The sequence below is a fragment of the Ahaetulla prasina genome, chromosome 5, assembly GCF_028640845.1.
Source record: "Ahaetulla prasina isolate Xishuangbanna chromosome 5, ASM2864084v1, whole genome shotgun sequence".
In the NCBI taxonomy this organism is placed as follows: domain Eukaryota; kingdom Metazoa; phylum Chordata; class Lepidosauria; order Squamata; family Colubridae; genus Ahaetulla; species Ahaetulla prasina.
In genome coordinates, this window is record NC_080543.1 from 14,852,981 (window position 1) to 14,872,370 (window position 19,390).

The 19,390-nt window shown below is 46.0% G+C and overlaps 1 protein-coding gene across 1 annotated transcript in view; it reads left to right on the forward strand.

The window, feature by feature from the left end:
- The window catches only part of FAT3 (FAT atypical cadherin 3), a 662,194-nt gene that overhangs the window by 540,808 nt on the left and 101,996 nt on the right, over window positions 1-19,390 (forward strand). The window contains exons 15-16 of the mRNA XM_058185941.1: window positions 13,366-13,580; window positions 15,382-15,519. Coding sequence (XP_058041924.1) covers window positions 13,366-13,580; window positions 15,382-15,519 — 353 coding nt within the window. The remainder of the gene's footprint in view (window positions 1-13,365; window positions 13,581-15,381; window positions 15,520-19,390) is intronic.

The window sequence follows — 19,390 nt, forward strand, 5'->3', positions numbered from 1 at the left end:
TGAGGCACCGCCAAGGCTGTTTCTCTGCGGTATTCAAGACTGAAGCAACACTAAAGTGGATCTAGTTAACGGACTCCTTCCAAAAATATTTCTAATTAAATAACCGTTTCTGTCAGACATGGAAGACCAGGTCCATACATGAAAGTCTAATTAAACTGATCTATTGCTAAAAAGCCTATGCACAGGAACCAAGCATAGGCTTGGAGTTAGATAAGGATCAAAGGAATTCAAGGGTGGGTTGGACTTTGTCTGCTTGTGGCTACGTAGCGATTCTAGGCTGATCCCTCTTTTCACTCTGCCCCCAGGTTCTGCCATTCCTTTTCCTATAAGTTCCTTTCTAATGCCCTGTCCAAGAAAGGGATTTTTGCAACAGGAGTGGTAGTTGTCCAAACTCTTAAGATTTAAGGAGGATAAGAAGATAGACTTTGCTACTTTTAAAATCGTATAGAGCAGGGGGTCCCCACCCTGTGGGCCACGAGGGGTTTTGCAACTGGGCTGTGGAAGTGGCCAGTGAGCGCGTGCCCTTGCACGAATAGTGGGTTAGTGCCTGCGCATGCGCTCGATTTGTGTGAGATGGAGGCATGCGTGCATCCCACACATGGAAATGGAGCTGCACGTGCTGGCCAGCCTCTTGTGTGAATCATCCCCCTTTCACCACCACCCTGCCACCACCCTGCCAGGCTGCAAAGTCAAAAACGTTGAGGAACTCTGGAATAGCCAAGGTCCAATTCTGATACGTGAATTATTAGTTGAATTTGCAATTCAAAGTCTTGGGTCCATTTGGGTCAAAGATTTCTTTCCGTGACTGATTAGGAGAGTCAAATCAATTTGATTTCCAGGTTTGATATGACAGGCTACAAATCTCCAAATCAATTTGAAGGCCTAAGATTTCGTTTGACAGTCCTGTTCAGAGGAACGGGCTGGAGCATGGAAAATGGAGTGAAGTAGTTGTGCTAATAGTCTGTAGAGATTCTCAGTCACCCGAGTCGTGTTCGTCCCAAAGGTGCTTTTTCAGGAGGCAACTGAACTTTCTTTTACCTACACAATTTGGGAGGAACACCCTTTGAATGGTGTGGGAGTAGGAATGGATTTCCAGAGGAAAAATTGTAGACTACAGGAACCAGGACCCTGAGGACACAGATAAACCTCCAGCTGACCTTAATGACCCTCTAAAAAGGATGCAAATGACCAGCTGCCTGCAAGGAATATAAATCCTTCCATTCCCCACCATCCAGTCAGAGCTGAAGAAGCTTCTTGGATGAGAAGTGAAACGTCTTCAAAAAGAAAAACAAGAAAGTCCAGTTGCCGCCTGGAAAAGCACTTTTGGGATAGTTGGGCTAATGATGGAAAGTCATCCAGCCTTAGGAGGACGTTCTGGAAAGAAGGTGCTGCTACTGAGAAGACCCTGTTTTTGTGTAAGTGCTCATCGATTTCATTCAGATTTTGGAAACCCGCTATCTAATATCGAAGAAGTCACAAGAGCAACAGCATATACCGTAGATGATGGTACAAGTAGTCCTTGACTTACAACCGTTCATTTAGTGATCATTCATAGACACAGCGGCACTGAAAAACTTCCGGTGTCCAGTGGCAACGGTCGTCTGGAGGCTTCTCCTGCCTCCAGTGCCCGAATCCGGCCGCCGAGGCCCCCAGGGGCCAGGTGTTCCGAAAAGGACACCTGCCGCACGGACGGCTCGCCAGGGGTCTCCCAGCCGACATACAGGACTGGGGGACCGATGCTGGCGCCCTAGGCTCGGCGGGTTTGGAGGCCACAGGCCACGGCCATTACTTTGGTCGCCGCTTGGGCCGCTGTGCCCGTGACACCGGGCTTTGATTTATAACTGCAGCAGCCTGGTGGTGAACAGGAACGGAGAAGAATTGAGGAATGGAGAAGGGAAGGGATATCGGTAACGCGAGTGGAGTGCTCCGAGTGCGGGGGTTTTCTCCCTGCGGCTGGAAGGAGCACGAGTCATTCTGGAGAGAGGAGAACTTAAAATAAGAAGATTACCGGTTTTGTGGAGCTCTGGAGAGAAGAGGTGATGGAGAAATTTAGGAGGAGGTTTGAGGCCCCTCCTCTGGGGAACAGTGGTGGCGTCCAGCTTCCGCCTTCACTATGAGAATCTTGATGACATCACTTCCCTTCGGCTTCCTGGTTGACTAACTGTACTCTGGACTCGTTGCTCCTGTGAGTGCCCCCTGGTGGATCCGGAGGAAATTACAAGGATACTGTGCTTGCCTGAGGATTTTGAAATTTTTTTTTTAAATGGCAAAAGGTCAGAGACCAACTGCTGGAGAGATGGAGAGAATTCTGGAAAAGTTATCCAATATGGACAAGAAACTGGATGATTTGCAAAGAGGCCAAACGGAAATAAGAGCAGAAATTGTGACTATCCAAAAGGATTTAAAGGATACTCAACAAGTCTCAGCAGAAAACAAGCAGAAAGTGGAAGGTCTGAGGGTGAGATGCGGCAGTGCAGAAAAGAGAGGAGACGACAGGCAATGCTGTGCTTGGACCACAGATGGATAAAATGTCTTATTTCCTTAGGTTTCAAAAATTTGGAAGAAGTGGACCAAGAAGATTTGAGAGATGTTGTGACTAATAGTCTGTAGAGATTCTCAGTCACCCGAGTCGTGTTTGTCCCAAAGGTGCTTTTTCAGGAGGCAACTGAACTTTCTTTTACTTACACAATTTGGGAGGAACACCCTTTGAACGGTGTGGGAGTAGGAATGGATTTCCAGAGGAAAAATTGTAGACTACAGGAACCAGGAGCACTGACTCAGGTGACCCTGAGGACACAGATAAACCTCCAGCTGACCTTAATGACCCTCTAAAAAGGATGGAAATGACCAGCTGCCTGCAAGGAATATAAATCCTTCCATTCCCCACCATCCAGTCAGAGCTGAAGAAGCTTCTTGGATGAGAAGTGAAACGTCTTCAAAAAGAAAAACAAGAAAGTCCAGTTGCCTCCTGGAAAAGCACTTTTGGGATAGTTGTGCTAATGATGGAAAGTCATCCAGCCTTAGGAGGGCGTTCTGGAAAGAAGGTGCTGCTACTGAGAAGACCCTGTTTTTGTGTAGGTGCTCATCGATTTCATTCAGATTTTGGAAACCCGCTATCTAATATCGAAGAAGTCACAAGAGCAACAGCATATACCGTAAATGATGGTACAAGTAGTCCTTGACTTACAACCGTTCATTTAGTGATCATTCATAGACACAGCGGCACTGAAAAAAAAGTGACTTATGACCATTTTTCACCCTGTGGGCCACGAGGGGTTTTGCAACTGGGCTGTGGAAGTGGCCAGTGAGCGCGTGCCCTTGCACGAATAGTGGGTTAGTGCCTGCGCATGCACTTGATTTGTGTGAGACGGAGGCATGTATGCATGCCACACATGGAAATGGAGCTGCATGTGCTGGCCAGCCTCTTGTGTGAATCATCCCCCTTTCACCACCACCCTGCCACCACCCTGCCAGGCTGCAAAGTCAAAAACGTTGAGGAACTCTGGAATAGCCAAGGTCCAATTCTGATACGTGAATTATTAGTTGAATTTGCAATTCAAAGTCTTGGGTCCATTTGGGTCAAAGATTTCTTTCCGTGACTGATTAGGAGAGTCAAATCAATTTGATTTCCAGGTTTGATATGACAGGCTACAAATCTCCAAATCAATTTGAAGGCCTAAGATTTCGCTTGACAGTCCTGTTCAGAGGAACGGGCTGGAGCACGGAAAATGGAGTGAAGTAGTTGTGCTAATAGTCTGTAGAGATTCTCAGTCACCCGAGTCGTGTTTGTCCCAAAGGTGCTTTTTCAGGAGGCAACTGAACTTTCTTTTACTTACACAATTTGGGAGGAACACCCTTTGAACGGTGTGGGAGTAGGAATGGATTTCCAGAGGAAAAATTGTAGACTACAGGAACCAGGAGCACTGACTCAGGTGACCCTGAGGACACAGATAAACCTCCAGCTGACCTTAATGACCCTCTAAAAAGGATGGAAATGACCAGCTGCCTGCAAGGAATATAAATCCTTCCATTCCCCACCATCCAGTCAGAGCTGAAGAAGCTTCTTGGATGAGAAGTGAAACGTCTTCAAAAAGAAAAACAAGAAAGTCCAGTTGCCTCCTGGAAAAGCACTTTTGGGATAGTTGTGCTAATGATGGAAAGTCATCCAGCCTTAGGAGGGCGTTCTGGAAAGAAGGTGCTGCTACTGAGAAGACCCTGTTTTTGTGTAGGTGCTCATCGATTTCATTCAGATTTTGGAAACCCGCTATCTAATATCGAAGAAGTCACAAGAGCAACAGCATATACCGTAAATGATGGTACAAGTAGTCCTTGACTTACAACCGTTCATTTAGTGATCATTCATAGACACAGCGGCACTGAAAAAAAAGTGACTTATGACCATTTTTCACCCTTGTGATGTCATGTGTTATATGGAGTTGTGCGGTTGCCTAGAGGTGGAGCTCTCAGCTCATAATCTGGAGGCTGTGAGTTTGACCCTTGATAGAGGCAGATATTTCTCTCTCTGGGCATACTGAGAATATATCTGGTGAACAAAGCTCTGCATTGGCGACAGAAAGGGCATCCGGCCAGTAAACACTCAGCTCCATTCAGTTGCCCAGACTCCACCCCACAAGGGAATAGAGTAGAGTAGAGTAGAGTAGAGTAGAATAGAATAGAATAGAATAGAATAGAATAGAATAGAATAGAATAGAATAGAATAGAATTCTTTATTGGCCAAGTGTGATTGGACACACATGGAATTTGTATTGGTGCATACGCTCTCAGTGTACATAAAAGAAAAGCTACGTTCATGAAGAATTCTAAGATAACACTTAATGATAGTCATAGGGTACAAAAAAGCAATCAGGAAACAATATCAATATAAATCATAAGGATACAAGCAACCAAGTTACAGCCATACAGTCATAAGTGGAAGGAGATGGGTGATGGAAACGATGAAAAGATTAATAGTAGTGCAGATTTAGTAAATAGTTTGACAGTGTTGAGGGAATTATTTGTTTAGCAGAGTGATGGCGGAGTTGAAACAATTTATGTCCAGGATGTGAGGGGTCTGTAAATATTTTCACAGCCCTCTTTTTGACTCGTGCAGTATACAGGTCCTCAATGGAAGGCAGGTTGGTAGCCATTGTTTTTTCTGCAGTTCTAATGATCCTCTGAAGTCTGTGTCTGTCTTGTTGGGCTGCAGAGCCAAACCAGACAGTTATAGAGGTGCAGATTATGGGGTCGTTAAAAGAAGATGATGTCATGTATTGTGTAATCACCTTTTGCGACCAGATTCTGACAATCAGAGTCAGCGGGGAAGCCAGATTCACTAAACAACCACGTTACTAACTTAACAATTGCAATGATTCACTTAACAAGTGCAGTAAGAATGGTCATAAAATGCAGGTCGTAATTTAGAATAGAATAGAATTTTTTATTGGCCAAGTGTGATTGGACACACAAGGAATTTGTCTTGGTGCATATGCTCTCAGTGTACATAAAAGAAAAGATACGTTCATCAAGGTACATCAAGGTAACAGCTGCAACAGAAATTTTGGGCTCAACTGTGGTCGTAAGTCGAGGACTACCCATAATCTGGGTCTTTCGTTCCCTTTAGATTCATACACCGTTTGTATTTTTGCGAAGGCTTTTTCGTACTTGGCGTGAAGTCAAGTGAACAATAGCAAGAACAAAAAGCCTCTTCTACATTTTTCCATTGCTACCAATAAAAAGGAGAAACAGGTTCATTGGGTTAATCTTCATTCAAGCTTCCGTCCAGCGTTTTTGTGTTTGTTTGCTTGCTTTGCTTTGTTTTCCTATTGCCTTTCTTTTCTGCCAGCTCCTGAAATCTCTATTATTATTATTTTAGTCAGTAGAGATTTTTAGAGATACCACTCAAGGGCACTTTTAAGTTTTAACGTTTGAAAGATCTGGAGTAGTGTTAGCATATTACAGTCTCCTTGGTATTGGAACAAAAGCAATAGTTACAGCTCTATCTCAAAAGGAAGACAAGAAGGTAAATCAATTAAAAATAGTGACATTTAATTACCAATGAGGTATTTATTCTGTGTTAATGAATGACAGCTTCCCTATCAACAAATCAGCAGTAGGCACTCAAGACTCAAAGCAATCCTGTAATTATGTAGAATATCTGATGAATTTATTATTATTTTAAAAAAAAAAAACACTCATCCCCAACCTAGTAGTAATGGATGTGTTATGCCGATGCTTGTCCGTTTTTTCCCCCTCTGAAGTTGGAAAGAATTGCTTCCCATGGCAAATTGTTGGGGAGAAATAAAAGTTTTGGTCGACGGTCTGAAATCAAGGCCGACCTTCATCGGTTGATATGAAGATAGGGGATAATGGGTGGTTGGGACTAGATAGTCTTTGGACGCCTTTTTTGTTTTTTCAAATTAAGCTATCACTTTTGGGAACATATTTGGAAAGTGATGCTCTCACCAGAGGTCTGTTTTGAAAGGAGTGGCCGGTTCACAAACTAACCACTTACCAGAAATACAGTACTGCATTGAGATTATTCTATTCCAGTGATGGCTAATCTTTTTGCCATTGTGTGCCGGGGGGTGGGTGGAGGGTTTGTGCGCTATGTGCCCTGCCCCATTGCATGCGTGCGTGACCCCCCTTGCTCCCCCCCGACTCCTGGTACACGATGGCCTGGTAGGCCCGTTTTTCTCTCACACCTGGCTCCAGAGCCTCTCTATGAGTCTGGGGAGGGGGAAAACGGTCTTCTCCACCTCACCCCCCAGAGGCCCTCCGGAGGCCAGAAACGGCCTGTTTGCCAACTTCCGGTTGGACCGGAAGTGACTTATTTGCTGTTTCCCAGTCTCCAGAGACCCCTAAAGAGGCTCTGGAGGCTGGGGACAGCAAAAAAAAAAATTCCTGTGGAAGTTGGCAAACAGGCTGTTTCTGGCCTCTGGGGTGGGGAGGCTGTTTCTCCCCTCCCCAGACTCATAGAGAGGCTCTGGAGCCAGGTGAGAGAGAGAAACGGCCCTTTCCCACCCACCCCCCAGGCCCCCTGGAGGCAGGAAACAGCCTGTTTCCCTACTTCTGATGGGCCCAGAAAAATCGGAGCTGAGCACACGTGCCATAGCTTCGCCATCATGGTTCTATTCTAAACCGCTTAGCTCCCCAAAGATACTGTCTGCCAGCTCAGCTTATCTTTGTCTCTTTTTTTTAAGTGCCCTCTCCTAAAACCATATTAGAGCTTTGGATACCAGCCATTTTTTCCCCCAATTATACATCTTGGAAGTGAAGTTGAAGCTAGAGACTTGTACTTTGCAGTATGTCAGCTTCCAGTTTTTAATTTTCAATGAAAGTATGTTTTTAAAAAAATACTTCTGCTGAGAGAGTGTTCACAACATATGGACAGACTTATCCATAATTTCAATTGGGAAACTGTGAGCATCCTAGACCAAACCAAGTCAAAAAATGATAAGAGAATTCCTGGAAGCCTGGTAGTCAGACAAATTGGCTGTCAACAGGCATGTAGAGATAAACAACATCTACATAGCATTCAAAAAGACAATGAAAAAGGAAACAAAAAGATAAACTATGTTTCCCATGACAAATGGTTGGAGAGAAATAAGACTTTTGGCCAACAGTCTGAAATCAAGGCAGTCAACACCCGGGTGAACAGAGCTTAACATCGAGATAACATTAGTACAATCAAGAAGCAAACAATACTCCCATTAAGGAACTACCAATTCAGACAAGCAATCTAAGAGTAAACAATAGCCTAATCAAGGAACCATCAAGAGCACTTTTTATGGCCCACCAGTGGCCAGCAAAACTGGCAGCAGATTCGGACAGTGAGGAGGTTGGGGAGGAACATGGGCGAGTCCTGGAGTCTGGGAATGGTTCGGACGATGGCTCTGAGTCGGAGGCAGAGAGAGGGCCAAGGCCATCTAGTAGTTCTTTGCTGCCTCTGGAGTCTGACATCAGCAAGGCAGAAGAACAGCATTGGCCTGTTCCCAGTGTGCGCATGTGCAGAGCTGCCAGGAGACAGGAACAATTAAGAAAACAGGGTCGACTTGGAAGTAAGGCTTGGAGAAGATTGGCCTCTTTCATAAGACATAAAAGAGAAGCGAATGGGATGTGAGCTTTTGCAGGAAGCAGTTAGTTCATCCGGCCGATTCAACATGTGAAAATGTTGTTTGTGACTGTGCCAAGTTTGGCCTTGCCCAGCGTCTCGAATTTAGCTCTCTGGCAGCGTTCCACGTGAGATAGGTGGATGTTGATACTCTTCCTCTGAAAGACTCTTTATCAAGCCTTGCAGACTGTAAATGAAAGTAATTTACAGCTGAATAAATAAAAGAGGTTTGCCGGGACTAGGTCAGAACAGAACTCTGACCAACAAAATTTCTTCTGCGCATGCGCGTTATGGCGGCGTTCTGAGGCTTCGTGGAGACGGCGGCTGAGAGTCCTCAGGCCGCAATGCCGTTCTGTGGGCCGCCTGGCTGCTTGGTCCCCGGCTCCGGGTATGCGATCTTTCCGGCAGCCGAGAGCGAGGTCTTTGGACCTCATTGAGCTCTCGGCTGCTGAGTACGGAGCCGAAGTCCTTAACAGCAGCGGATGGCGGCGGCCATGTTGGGGGGGCGCGAGGAGACGCCCGGCCTGACTCAGCTGTTTGTCGGCCGTTTCGGCCGCGGTTGTTATCAACGGCTGGGGAGCGTGCCAAACATCGACGGCGGTATGCTGAGCCCTGGGTGTTGGACCGCAGGTAACATCGGTGGCTGGAGTGGGGTCTGCACGGGCATGATTATTGCCCCTCCCCCTCCCCTTCTCTCCTCCCTCCATGGCCCGGAACATCATTCTTCCCCCCCACTGCTGACTTTTTGCCATGGCCTGCCTAAAACGCCGTAATTTCACCTACGGCTTACATCTTGGGTCGTTTTTCCATCGGCGACTGAGAGGTGGCTTGGCCTGGTCATTTACAACAGCGGCACAGCGGCGCGCTGGAGCCTTATTGGGCCCAGCGGTAAAATCTGGCGGCTGATGGGTGGTGATATGGACAGCAGTATGGACGGCACTGACGACATAATTTCGTCCTGATTATCGTACCACACGGGTTTGTCCCGTGATGGTACGCTGCCGGGAACCCGAGGGATACTTTTATTCCGGCTATTGACTTTTCCATCTTTGTAACCGAGGAAACAACCAAGGGGAGGCTATTATGCCAATCTCCGAGAGGGAGGTCATTAGATCGGAACCGGATTTCGGCCCTGGTTGTTTCTGGACCCTTTGGACTTTCTACGGACTATGACCAATATCACTGCCCGAGTGGCTAGTAATATGACTAATATCGGGTCCGACGATCTACAGGTACGACCGGAACATCTCCGCCGGTCAGGAATGGACATCTTTTCGCTGTTTATTGACTATTCCCCATGGGATACTGTCACGAACTACGACGACTGCGAGGTTCCCCCGCCTCGCAGGAATGGCCCTCCAAACTATCAAGGGCTTACCTTAACGAAGGGTCTTGGGACCCAGAGAGGTGGCATGCGGCCAAGAAGAAGTTGTGGGGTTTTTTAAATAGTTTTTTAAATAAGGGTTTTTAAGGGGGGGAGGGATTTGGCGGGTGGGGGTGAGAACCCGCCGGGAGGATCCAGCCCTGTGCTAGTTCGCGACACTATTCCATCTTGTCTGAAGGCAGGGGAGGGCGTTCCAGGTTTAGAGGGTTGTTCGATCTATGCGGTAAGTGGGAGAGGCAGATATGGCGGGGAGGGGCCGACGTGTTGAGGGAGCACGCGTTCGATGTTTGAGGCGATCGCGTGCTCCGGCCCCTCAGTCCCGACCCGTTCCCTGGGTGGCCATGATCCTCAGAGCTTGGATCTTCGGCTGATGTTATGTAATGCTCGGTCCGTGGTTAATAAGGCCCCCCTGATTTGCGATCTTATTCAGGGGGAGTCCGCGGACCTTATGGGTATTACGGAAACCTGGTTGGGCCCAGAGGGGGAGGTCCCCCTTGTCGAGATGTGCCCGCCAGGTTTCCGAGCATTCCATCAGCCGAGGTCCAAGGTAGGGGTGGGGGTGGGGGTTGTTATTAAGGAGGATCTAGAGCCGAGGGAGACCACTGTTCCTCAGATTGCCGGCTGTGAATCCCTCTATGTGCGGTGGGGCTATAGGAATCAGTTGGGCTTGGTGATCGCGTACCTGGCTCCTTGCTGCGTGACCACAGCCCTGCCTGAGCTGTTGGAGGTACTTGCTGCTGTGGCGGTCGAGACCCCCAGGCATAAAGTCATGGGGATTTTAACCTGCCATCAGTTGGCTTGTCATCGACGACAGCTCGGGAGTTCCAGGCTTCCATGACGGCCTTGGACCTGATTCGAGTAAATGATGGCCCTACGCACATGGGGGGAGGCACGCTGGATCTGATTTATATCTCTGGACAGTGGCTTAATGATCTGGTGTTAGATGATTTAGTAACAGAACCAATGTCATGGTCGGATCATTTCTCCTTCGCCTAGACTTCCGAACCGCCATTCACCACCGCAGGGAGGCGGAACCTATACGGTGGTTCCGCCCCAGGCGCCTGATGGACCCGAGAGGTTCCTGACGGAGCTTGGGCCATTCCTGAGGAACTGGCCCACGGCACGACTGAGGAACTGGTCGTGGCCTGGGAACAGGCAGCGGCTGGGGCCTTGGACCGTGTCGTGCCTTTGCGGCCTCTGACCCGCGGAGATCTCGTCCGGCCCCTTGGTACTCCGAGGGGCTGAGGGAGATGAAACGCCGGAGAAGACGCCTGAGAGCACCTGGAGGTCCAGTCGCCCGGTTGATCGGACACTAGTTAGGTCCTATTCTAGGACCTACCTAGTGGCAATGAGGGAAGCGAGGCGCCCACGCCCACCCTCATTGCGTCGGCAGATAACCGCCCGGCCGCCCTGTTTCGGGTGACCCGCTCTCTCCTACATCAGGAGGTGCAGGATGACCCTTTGCAGGGACGAGCCGAGGAGTTTAGTGGTTATCTATACGATAAAATCGCTCAGCTGAGGGACGGTCTGGACCGAAATTGGGATGATCCAAGCGAGGGAGAGGAGGCACGTCTTGTTGAGTCCATTTGGGATGAGTTTGACCCTGTGGCTCCCGAGGACGTCGACAGGTTGTTGGGGAGGCTGCACGGCACGACATGTTTACTGGACCCGTGCCCTTCCTGGCTGGTACTGGCCACTCAGGCGGTGACACGAGGCTGGCTCCAGAGGATTATCAACGCTTTATTGGAAGGGGTTTTCCCTGCCGCCTTGAAAGAGGCGGTGGTGAGACCCCTCCTTAAGAAGCCCTCCCTGGACCCAGCTATTTTGGGTAATTATCGTCCAGTCTCCAACCTTCGCTTTGTTGCGAAGGTTGTAGAGAGTGCCGTGGCGCGACAGCTACCCCAATACCTGGATGAAGATGTCTATCTAGACCCGTTCCAGTCCGGCTTCCGACGCGGATACAGCACGGAGACAGCTTTGGTCGCATTGGTGGATGATCTCTGGAGGGCCAGGGACAGGGGTTATTCCTCTGCCCTGGTCCTATTAGACCTCTCGGCGGCGTTCGATACCATCGACCATGGTATCTTGCTGCGCCGGCTGGGGGGATTGGGAGTGGGAGGCACCGTATATCGGTGGTTCTCCTCCTATCTCTCCGACCGGACGCAGACGGTGTTGACGGGGGGGCAGAGGTCGACCGCGAGGGGCCTCACTTGTGGGGTCCCACAGGGGTCGATTCTCTCGCCCCTGCTGTTCAACATCTACATGAAGCCGTTGGGTGAGATCATCAGTGGTTTCGGGGTGAGATACCAGCAGTACGCTGATGATACTCAGCTGTACTTTTCCACCCCGGGCCACCCCAATGAAGTTGTTGAAGTGCTGTCCCGGTGTTTGGAAGCCGTACGGGTCTGGATGGGGAGAAACAGGCTCAAGCTTAATCCCTCCAAGACGGAGTGGCTGTGGATGCCGGCATCCCGATTCAGTCAGCTGCAGCCGCAGCTGGCTGTCGGAGGCGAGTTATTGGCCCCAAAGGATAGGGTGCGCAACTTAGGCGTCCTCCTGGATGATCGGCTGTCGTTTGAAGATCATTTGACGGCCGTCTCCAGGAGGGCCTTCCACCAGGTTCGCCTGGTTCGGCAGTTGCGCCCCTTCCTTGATCGGGATGCCTTATGCACAGTCACTCATGCGCTCGTTACCTCTCGCTTGGATTACTGTAATGCTCTCTACATGGGGCTCCCCTTGAGGTGCACTCGGAGGCTTCAGTTAGTCCAGAATGCAGCTGCGCGGGTGATAGAGGGAGCTACGCGTAGCTCCCATGTAACACCGCTCCTGCGCAGACTGCACTGGCTGCCTGTGGCCTTTCGAGTGCACTTTAAGGTGTTGGTTACGACCTTTAAAGCGCTCCATGGCTTAGGACCTGGGTACTTACGGGACCGCCTGCTGTTACCACATGCCTCCCACCGACCCGTACGCTCCCATAGAGAGGGACTTCTCAGGGTGCCGTCCGCCAAACAATGTCGGCTGGCGGCCCCCAGGGGAAGGGCCTTCTCTGTGGGGGCTCCCACACTCTGGAACGAGCTTCCCCCGGGTTTACGTCAAATACCTGACCTTCGGACATTCCGTCGCGAACTGAAGACACATCTTTTTATTCGCGCAGGGCTGGCTTAAATTGGATTTTAAAAGTGAATTTTAGCAATTTAAATGGGGTTTTAATTGACGGTAATTTTTTAACTTCAGGCTAATTTTAAATAAGTTTTTTTAAAGGTATTTTAACGTGTATATTTATATTGTTGGTTTTATCTTGCCTGTACACCGCCCTGAGTCCTTCGGGAGAAGGGCGGTATAAAAATCAAATAAAATAAATAAAAATAAATAAATAAATAAATAAACACTGGTAGGATAAAACCCCTAGTCTATAAAGTGAGAGCCAACCTCACATCCTACTAACACTGATGGTGTTAACCTAGTTTGGTAATGAAACATCTGCAAGAAATCAACCAATCTCAGAGAGCACTATAGAATCTCATACTTATTTGTTTAGTCTTACATTGAAAAGATATGGATCAAATCTCAGTAACACCTAAGGAATTATGTTTCTGTGACAATTAAATTGCCAGTTCAAATATTTCTCTGCTTTAATAAAAAGAATGCAGTGACTCTGGCATTGATACAGAACTTTTCTTTCATTCTGACCTTCTTTGCTCTTTCCAACATAAAAAGTATATCAGAAGTGGCTTTACTATATAATCTTGATTGTCATTGCTTGCTTTGTGTTTTTCTACAGCCATTGAGGCTGCTTATATTTGCTTTCATAGAAAAATTTATGACTTTAGGAATGCATATGATGCTCCTATTCTTGTCTTCTGTCTCCAAGGGTCCATATCTGTAATTGAAGCTTTGGACTATGAAATGTGTAAGGACTTCTTCCTGGTCATTGAAGCTAAAGATGGGGGCAGCCCAGCTCTGAGTGCTGTGACAACAGTGAATATAAATGTGACAGACGTTAATGATAACCCACCAAGATTTAGCCAAGATGTCTATAGTGCAGTCATCAGTGAAGACGCATCAGTTGGTGACTCGTTAGTAATGGTGAGTTCTGAATTTTTCTGCCCGTATCACCAGGGTAAATGGCTAATTGTAAGTGAATAGAGGACTCACTTTCTTTGTGATAACATATATTGATAGCTTTGAAAATGCTGTAAGTCTACGAAAGGATTATGCAAATAGCACTGTCAGCAGAAATATGCACAAAATCTAGGGCTTTATTATGGTCTACTACAGTCTAATGCAGAGCTAGAAAGATGGCTAACTATCTGGCTGGCTAACAATAGATAAAGGGAGGGAGGGAGGGAGAACAAGAGAGAGAGAGAGAGAGAATGAATAGATGATAGATAGATAGATAGATAGATAGATAGATAGATACATAGATACATAGATAGATAGATAGATAGATAGATAGATAGATAGATAGATAGATAGATAGATAGATAGATAAAAGATAGAATAGATAGATAATAGATAGATAGATAGATAGATAGATAGATAGATAGATAGATAGATAGATAGATAGATAGATAGAAGCTGAAGCCTGAAGATGACGAATGAGACTTCGTCGAAACGTCGCCAAGACACTTCTAATTTTACACGGGAGAAAACCCGAACAACCAAAGACCTACATAGATAGATAGATAGATAGATAGATAGATAGATAGATAGATAGATAGATAGATAGATAGATAGATAGATAATAGGTAGGTAGGTAGGTAGATAGATAGATAGATAGATAGATAGATAGATAGATAGATAGATAGATAGATAGATAGATAGATGATAGACAGAGACAGACAGACAAACAAACAAACAAACAGAGAGACAGATATAGGTAGGTTAAGTAGGTAGGTAGAGAGGTGAGTAGATGGATAGGTTTGGAGAGAGAAGTTCTTAAAATTAAATGTGCATTCAGGAAACCTTTACAGGAACAATATTTTTTTTTGAACGTTTTGTTAAAATGCAGATACCATCAACTCAATTCATTACTGTGCTAAACCATAATGTAGTTTGTTTAGTTTGCTATAGCATGCATAATATAATGAAGCCAATTATAAATCATTATAAAGTGTGGCATGGATGTATGAAGTCTTCAAATTGCAAGACCGTGGTTGAATTAATTTCCCAAACTTGAGAATAACTCCCCCAATCACTCCCCCCCCCCCGCATTTGGATGCTTCTGGTCTGGCCTTTAGTTAATCATGGAACTTTATTTGGGTGAGACACTGGTTGGTCAAAGTAGTTCTCTTGGTACATTGCAAGGGGAAAGTACATACCGTATATACTCGAATATAAGCCGATCCGAGTATAAGCCGAGGTCCCCAATTTTACCCCAAAAAACTGGGGTAAACTGGGGACTCGAGTATAAGCCGAGGGAGGGAAATGAGGCAGCTCACGTCGGAAACCCTCCCTCCCTCGACCGAGAAGGCTGGCGGCTCCCCCGCCCCGCCCTCTCACTGCACTGGCAGGGCTTCCCCGAGCTAAAGCAAAAGCACGCCAAGATCGCGCCCGCCGGTATAAAGTGAAAAAAAGGAAAAAAAAAAACTCGAGTATAAGCCGTATATACTCGAGTATAAGCCGAGGGGACGTTTTTCAGCACAAAAAACGTGCTGAAAAACTCGGCTTATACTCGAGTATATACGGTACTTTTTTTTTACCTGTTTTAGATAGTTACCACTGTGGAATCTTGATAGACCACAAGGGCCTTTCTGATATGTTTTAAGTACATCATACAATAGCATTTAACCATATATACAATTGTGATGATTTCATATACACTGGAATTCATCAATTCATTGTCATCATTCTCCCTTCTGTTTTATAATTCCTCGTTTTTCAAAAGTTGATAGCCGAAGATGTGGACAGTCCTCCCAATGGACTGATTTCTTTCTCCATTATCAGCGGAGACCAAAACAATGAATTTTCAATTGATCCTGGCTTGGGACTGATTAAAGTTAAAAAGAGATTGGACCGAGAACGGGTAAGGTCAACCAATTTCATTGCTTCTCCATTGCTTTCTTCGTGCAGCTGGTATTAATAATTGAGAAATACTTACAGATATATGTTATAGAAGTGAAAATTTATTTCACAGGATTATTCTTTGGCATTTTCCCAAATGGAACTTGCTACAGCGTGGGAATAATGCTAGGAAGAAGAAGATTCTTTGGCATTGCTTTTCTGTTAAACACCCTCCTTTCCCAGTATCCTAATCCCATTTTGTAGTATTTGTTACTTTTCTGATATCCTGATTGTAGAAGCTTGGAGTTCCTATTTTTCAGGAAAAATGCAAATTAAATAAGAAATATACACACACACACACAGAGAGAGAGAGAGAACAGACAAAGATAAACTGGCAACTTTCCTGAGGTGCTTTCTCAAGAATTAGGACAGTTCATATGATATAGGGGTTGAAGGTGTGTTGAACCAGAACTGAGATGCCTCAGGTTCAAATCAACCACAAAAATTCACTGGGTGATTGTAGGCCAATGTATCTTAGTTCAATCTACCTCACATAATTTTTGTGAGGATAAAATATAGGAATATGTAAACAAGCTTGAGCTTCTGAAGAATAGGTGGAACATAGATCTAGGGCAGGGGTTGGCAACCTTAAACACTCAAAGAGCCACAAAGGTCCTAACCGGAAGCCCCCATTCAATTCTGGAGCTGACCAGAAGTCCGGTTCCCCCACCATAGAGTCTCCTCTTAGCGCGGCGTCCTTTTTCTTCTACCTGTCCTAACCGAAAGCCCTATCAATTGTAGAGCTGACCAGCAACAGGAAGCCACAGCAGAGGGATGAAAGAGCCACATGTAGCTCCAGAGCCGCAGGTTGCTGACCCGATCTAGGGTAGGGTAGAGTAGGGTAGGATAGGGTGGAATGGAATGGAATGGAATGGAATGGAATGGAATGGAATGGAATAGAATATTATTTATTGGAAAGTGTAATATAATATCACAAGTGTGGTATAAACATATACCACACTTGTCGCCATGATGTAAAAAGGATGTTGAGACTCTAGAAAGAGTGCAGAGAAGAGCAACAAAGATGATTAGGGGACAGGAGGCTAAAACATATGAAGAAGGTTGCAGGAATTCGGTATGTCTAGTTTAATGAAAAGAAGGACTAGGGGAGACATGATAGCAGTCTTCCAATATCTCAGGGGCTGCCACAAAGAAGAGGGAGTCAAAATATTCTCCAAAGCACCTGAGGGTAGAACAAGAAGCAATGGGTGGAAACTAATCAAGAAGACAAGCAACTAGAACTAAGGAGAAATTTCCTGACAGTTTGAACAATTAATCAGTGGAACAACTTGCCTGCAGAAGTTGTAAATGTTCCAACACTGGAAATTTTTAAGAAAATGTTGGATAGCCATTTGTCTGAAATGGTGTAGAGTTTCCTGCCTGGGCAGGGGGTTGGACTAGAAGACCTCTAAGGTCCCTTCCAACTCTGATATTATTATTATTATTATTATAATACCACAAAATATAAATAAATTACTTAAAATATTCTGGGAATGCGAGTTCTATCGATATAACCCATTTTCACTGTTATTTGAGTTTCTGCAACCCTAGTTATTGTATGTTTCACGCTTCCTTTGTGACTGTCTTAGCTTGTATACCCATGGATCTCAAGGAAATCTGCTGAGAAAAAAATACAGCGAATGGATGAGGCAGGCCAGCAAAGATAATCAGGACCCTGGAGAGCTCAGTGCATGGAATGCAGGCTTGGTTAACTCTCCACTCAACCTGAACTGACTTTCCTTCCAGCACTCCGCTAAGCTCCTACTAAGACTTTAATAAATCTAAAAAGCCAGTGATTCCTTCGCTCCAATCCAAAGTGCTGCTCGTTTTAGATTGAAAGAGCTCATTACCCTCCCTGACATTTGAGGCCTGGATAGCTGGGAAAGTGAAGTAAATAGAAGGGCCTGAAATAAAGATTTAGGAAGACAAATCTAAACTGTAAAATCCCCATAATAGATAACATAGTAGTAGCCCATAGTACCCTGTTTCCCTGAAAATAAGCCCTAGCATGTTTTTATGCATGTGCCTAAGATAAGCCCTACCCCAAAAATAAGCCCTACATAAGAGCCTGCACAGCTGGCCGCCTGCCATTCTGTCTGATTGCTTGCGGTGCCGCATCCACAAGGTGAGGTGGGAGGGGTGGTGGGGCTGCCTCACATGCCCCATACCGGTATCTCAGGGCCTCCGTAGCCAGGCCATCCACACCCCAACACCTGCCCTCGCGGCGGCAGCAGCAACAACCATGTGCAGCAGGAGCCCATGTGGCTGCCAGCCCATTTCTGCTTGCTCACAGAGGAGGCTGAGTGATGTGTTGGTGCCGCGGCCGTGAGGCGAGGCGAGGCGGTGTCAGGGCGTGGATGAAGTAAGCCAGTGTGGAGTGCATAGGGCAGCTCCATTCCTGTACATTGCGCAGGCGGCGCTGGTGCACCGCATGACCTCCTGTCCCGCCGCGAGCAAGCAGAAGAAGAATAGAATAGAATAGAATAGAATAGAATAGAATAGAATAGAATAGAATTTTTTATTGGCCTAGTGTGATTGGACACACAAGGAATTTGTCTTGGTGCATATGCTCTCAGTGTACATAAAAGAAAAGATACCTTCATCAAGAATCATAAGGTACAACATTTAATGATAGTCATAGGGTACAAATAAGCAATCAAGAAACAATCAATATCAATATAAATCATAAGGATACAAGCAATAAAGTTACGGTCATATAGTCATAAGTGGAAGGAGATGGGTGGTGCGAACAATGAGAAGATTAATAGTAGTGCAGATTTAGTAAATAGTTTGACAGTGTTAAGGGAATTATTTGTTTAGCAGAGTGATGGCGTTTGGGGAAAAAACTGTTCTTGTGTGTAGTTGTTCTGGTGTGCAGTGCTCTGTAGCGTCGTTTTGAGGGTAGGAGTTGAAACAGTTTATGTCCAGGATGTGAGAGATCTGTAAATATTTTCATAGCCCTCTTTTTGACTTGTGCAGTATACAGGTCCTCCCTCCTGTACATGGAAAAACATAAGACACCCCCTGAAAATAAGCCGGAGTGCTTATTTTGAGACCCAAAAGCAAATAAGACCTGGACGACAAAAAGATTAGCCATCACTGCACTGTAGTGGGCATTTGGATGTTTCCATCTCTAATCTTGACAGTCCTAATGCAATAGACATTGGCATACAGTTAACACAGATGCAATACTATTGTGCCAAAATGAAATTTATTGCTGCATAAAGTCATTCATCTGCATTGTTGATCAGGCCAAATGAGCCTCCTTGAAGAACAAATCTTCCAACCGCACAATTCTAACATGATGTGGAAAAACCAAACTAAAATCGTCAGAAAATGATACCGCTTTTTTCAGAAAACTAAATCTTAACACGGGAAAATACAAGTAGTCCTCGACACAAAGACCACAATTGAGCCCAAAATTTCTGTTGGTAAACAAAACAATTATTGAGTTTTGCCCCATTTTACGACTTACAGTTGTTCAGTGCAGTTGTTAAATTAGTCACATGGTTTTTTTAAGTGAATGTGGCGCCCCCATTGACTTTGCTTGTCAGAAGGTCGTAAAACGTGACCGCCCCGGGACACAGCAATGGTCATAAATGTGAGTCAGTTGCCAAGCTTCTGAATTTTGATCTCATGACCACGGGGATGCTGTAATGGTCGTAAAGTGTGAAAAGTGATCATCAGTCACTTTTTTCAGTGCTGTTGTAACTTTGAGCAGTCACTAAATGAATTGTCGTAAGGCGAGGACTGTGTGTATTTATGGGACACTGCAACCGTCATAAGTACATGTCAGTTGCCAAGCATCCAGATTTTGATCATGTGATCATGGG